Source organism: Mixophyes fleayi, chromosome 1, assembly GCF_038048845.1.
Source record: "Mixophyes fleayi isolate aMixFle1 chromosome 1, aMixFle1.hap1, whole genome shotgun sequence".
NCBI classification, from domain to species: Eukaryota; Metazoa; Chordata; class Amphibia; order Anura; family Limnodynastidae; genus Mixophyes; species Mixophyes fleayi.
In genome coordinates, this window is record NC_134402.1 from 315,230,637 (window position 1) to 315,233,356 (window position 2,720).

A 2,720-nucleotide genomic window follows, 5' to 3' on the forward strand; every position below is an offset into this window, starting at 1 on the left:
CCCCTTAGACTTGTATTCGCCTTTTTTAGATTTATTTTCTATACCTCTAGAATGAAAACATTTTGCTCTTTTATTAGGTGAAAGTGAGTGCAAAACACTTAATGCTACTGTACAAGTATATATTTATTGACTGTGCATGATTCAAATAAAGTATATGGTTATTTACCATGACAAACACAAATTAAACCTTCATGTCAGAACAAAACACTAACTAACTTTTGTAACTTAATTTTCTGTTCAGTCTGAGTCTTATAGTTTATTACTTCTCTTCTCTTTCTCTCTCCCTCTCTCCCTCGTTACCTCTTTTTCTTTCTTTCTCTGACTCTCTTTATTTCTAAAGCAGGACATTACTGTCAGACGGCTGTTCCCTTCTACGGATTATCTCTGATGCTTCCTACGTTTCTTGTACTTTCCATGACTATTTTGGGTGTCAGCACATTGATGGGGTTATTCACCAACACAATCATCATTGCAGTGAATGTCATAGACAAAGTCAAGGGTAAGACCCTCAGTCCCTCAGACCTGATCCTGGTGACAATGGGTGTATCAAATGTAATATTTCAGTTCATAATGCTGGCAAATGATTTTCTCAGTTTACTTGAGAGTACCCTCTACTTCTCCAAAGAGGTATATCTTATATTCTCCGTTGTGCTCAATATGCCTATCTTCTCCAGCTTCTGGTTCACTGCATGTCTATCCATCAACTACTATTTCCAGATTGTCATATTCACTCACCCATTCCTTATCCGTATCAAACAAGCAGTCTTCCGCTTTATTCCACAGCTGCTCATGGCCTCCATATTTGTATCACTGGGTACATGCCTCCCTGTAATCTGGTACACAATCATATATGATAATGATTTTAACATGACAAGTAATGAGACTGTAGAAATCTCTTATCCGGAACTGAATATGCTGTATCTGATCATCAGTAACCTCATCAGTTGTTCCCTTCCATTAGTTTTGGCAGGAATTGCCAATGGACTGATCATTAGGTCACTTGTGACCCACACCCTCAAGTCAGACAGAAATGAAAAGGGAGATCTCAGTGCTCGGGCAGAAGGACGGATAAGAGCAGCGAGGACAATAAGCTGCCTTCTCTTTATTTATATATCTTTCTACATATCAGAAATACTAATGTTTACTGATGCCTTCCCACCAAGTAGCCCTGGATTATGTGCCTGTTTGATTGTAATTTACAGTTATTCTCCAGCACAGTCAATTGTTCTTATTTTTGGGAGCCCCAAACTGAAACAAGCCGCTGTCAAAATAATTCGCCGTATAGGAGGTTTTAATGAGGAAAAGTCAAAAACACCAACTGTCCTGTTTATCAAGCTCAACATTAAAAAGACAGTAGATTCGCCAGCAAAATGAATGTTGTTGGGTTGCAGTGTTTAAAATTCCATCTGAAGACTAATGGATGGTGATCAAACTATAGGCTCATGGTCTATATCTATGTTTCGCCATTAAGGTTGGTACAGGTACCAAGCAAACTTCTGTGTTACTTCTCTCTAGCAAAGTCAGTCAGGCAGATGTAACTGGCTATGTGGAAGCCAGATCTGCACTGCATTTTACCTCTTGCAGGAACAACGTTTCTATCACTGCACATTTCCCATAATAATCTGGATCCACAAGAACCACCTTTCGATTTTAATTTTAGAATTAATTAATAATGTTATATATCTTCTGGTGAATAAAGGTTTTGCATCATTTTTATTAAATTACTTCATATTTTGTCCATTCATATATTTTGGGGTTCACGTCTTAAGGGATGTACAGTTTAAAATAAAATTACTACCTCTGAAATATACATACATTATATTGGAGGCAATTAATAAAGCGGATACACGTAAGTTAATATTTGATTTAACAGTAGTAGAGCTGGAGGATAGGGACGAGCTCACAGCAAAGGAAGTCATCACAATTACAGATCTTTCATAGCATAATGGTTTATAATGTTCCTTAAAAAATACAACTCAACTGTACACTTTATGTATGTATGAATCAATAGGCTACATACTCATGAATCTTCATTGAACACTCAATAAGAATGCTTCCACCGGGTCTAAGTGATGGATATGTTGTTTAAAAAAAGCAAGACGTCTTGGAGATGTCTCAGAATACTATAGGTACATTTTATTAGAAAATAAGACAAGTTTAAACTAAATTAATAGCAGATAGATGGAAACACACTTCCTAAATGAAACATAAACAATAAAGTGGAAGAGCAGGGTTCACTGATCTGGTAATTTATACATGGTAAGCTGCTTCTGATGGAATGTAAAATTCTGAATTTGTTTTTCCAAATATTTTAAAAAAATACAATTAAAATATGACATGATATAAATCTATAAAATGTAAAACGTTCATAAACTTTTGTAAAACAAATATGTTTTTACAGATATTTGACTATAAGGGACATTTCTAAGAAAAACAAAACAAACAAAGACCTAGATAGTTATGCCTGTCTATTACTGCTGATTAACGGTTTATGGTTTCTAATATATTATGTTCACATTTAGAGTGTACTTTTCTATACTGTATTGACTACTGATCTGTGTTTTTTCACTTATTCCTGCTATTTCCTCTCAGTAGACCTGCAGGAAATAAAGCAGAATTCAGTAACAGTCATATGGTGGAAATTATACCCCACTCCTAATACAGCAAGAGTTTCTCGTAAGCACTAAATATTCCTTGAAAACTCATGTTTTTAGACAAGC

General features: G+C 35.4%; 1 protein-coding gene across 1 annotated transcript; it reads left to right on the plus strand.

Annotated features, from left to right (window-relative positions):
- The first annotated feature begins 387 nt into the window (after positions 1-387).
- LOC142151533 (taste receptor type 2 member 40-like) lies at positions 388-1,374 on the plus strand. Its single transcript, XM_075207320.1, has one exon. It carries the CDS (start codon positions 388-390, stop codon positions 1,372-1,374), a length of 987 nt encoding a protein of 328 aa, XP_075063421.1.
- Positions 1,375-2,720: the final 1,346 nt, after the last annotated feature.

Excerpts from the sequence above, each read along its gene's own strand:
- LOC142151533 (XM_075207320.1), top strand. The coding sequence starts at position 388 with ATGCTTCCTACGTTTCTTGTACTTTCCATGACTATTTTGGGTGTCAGC.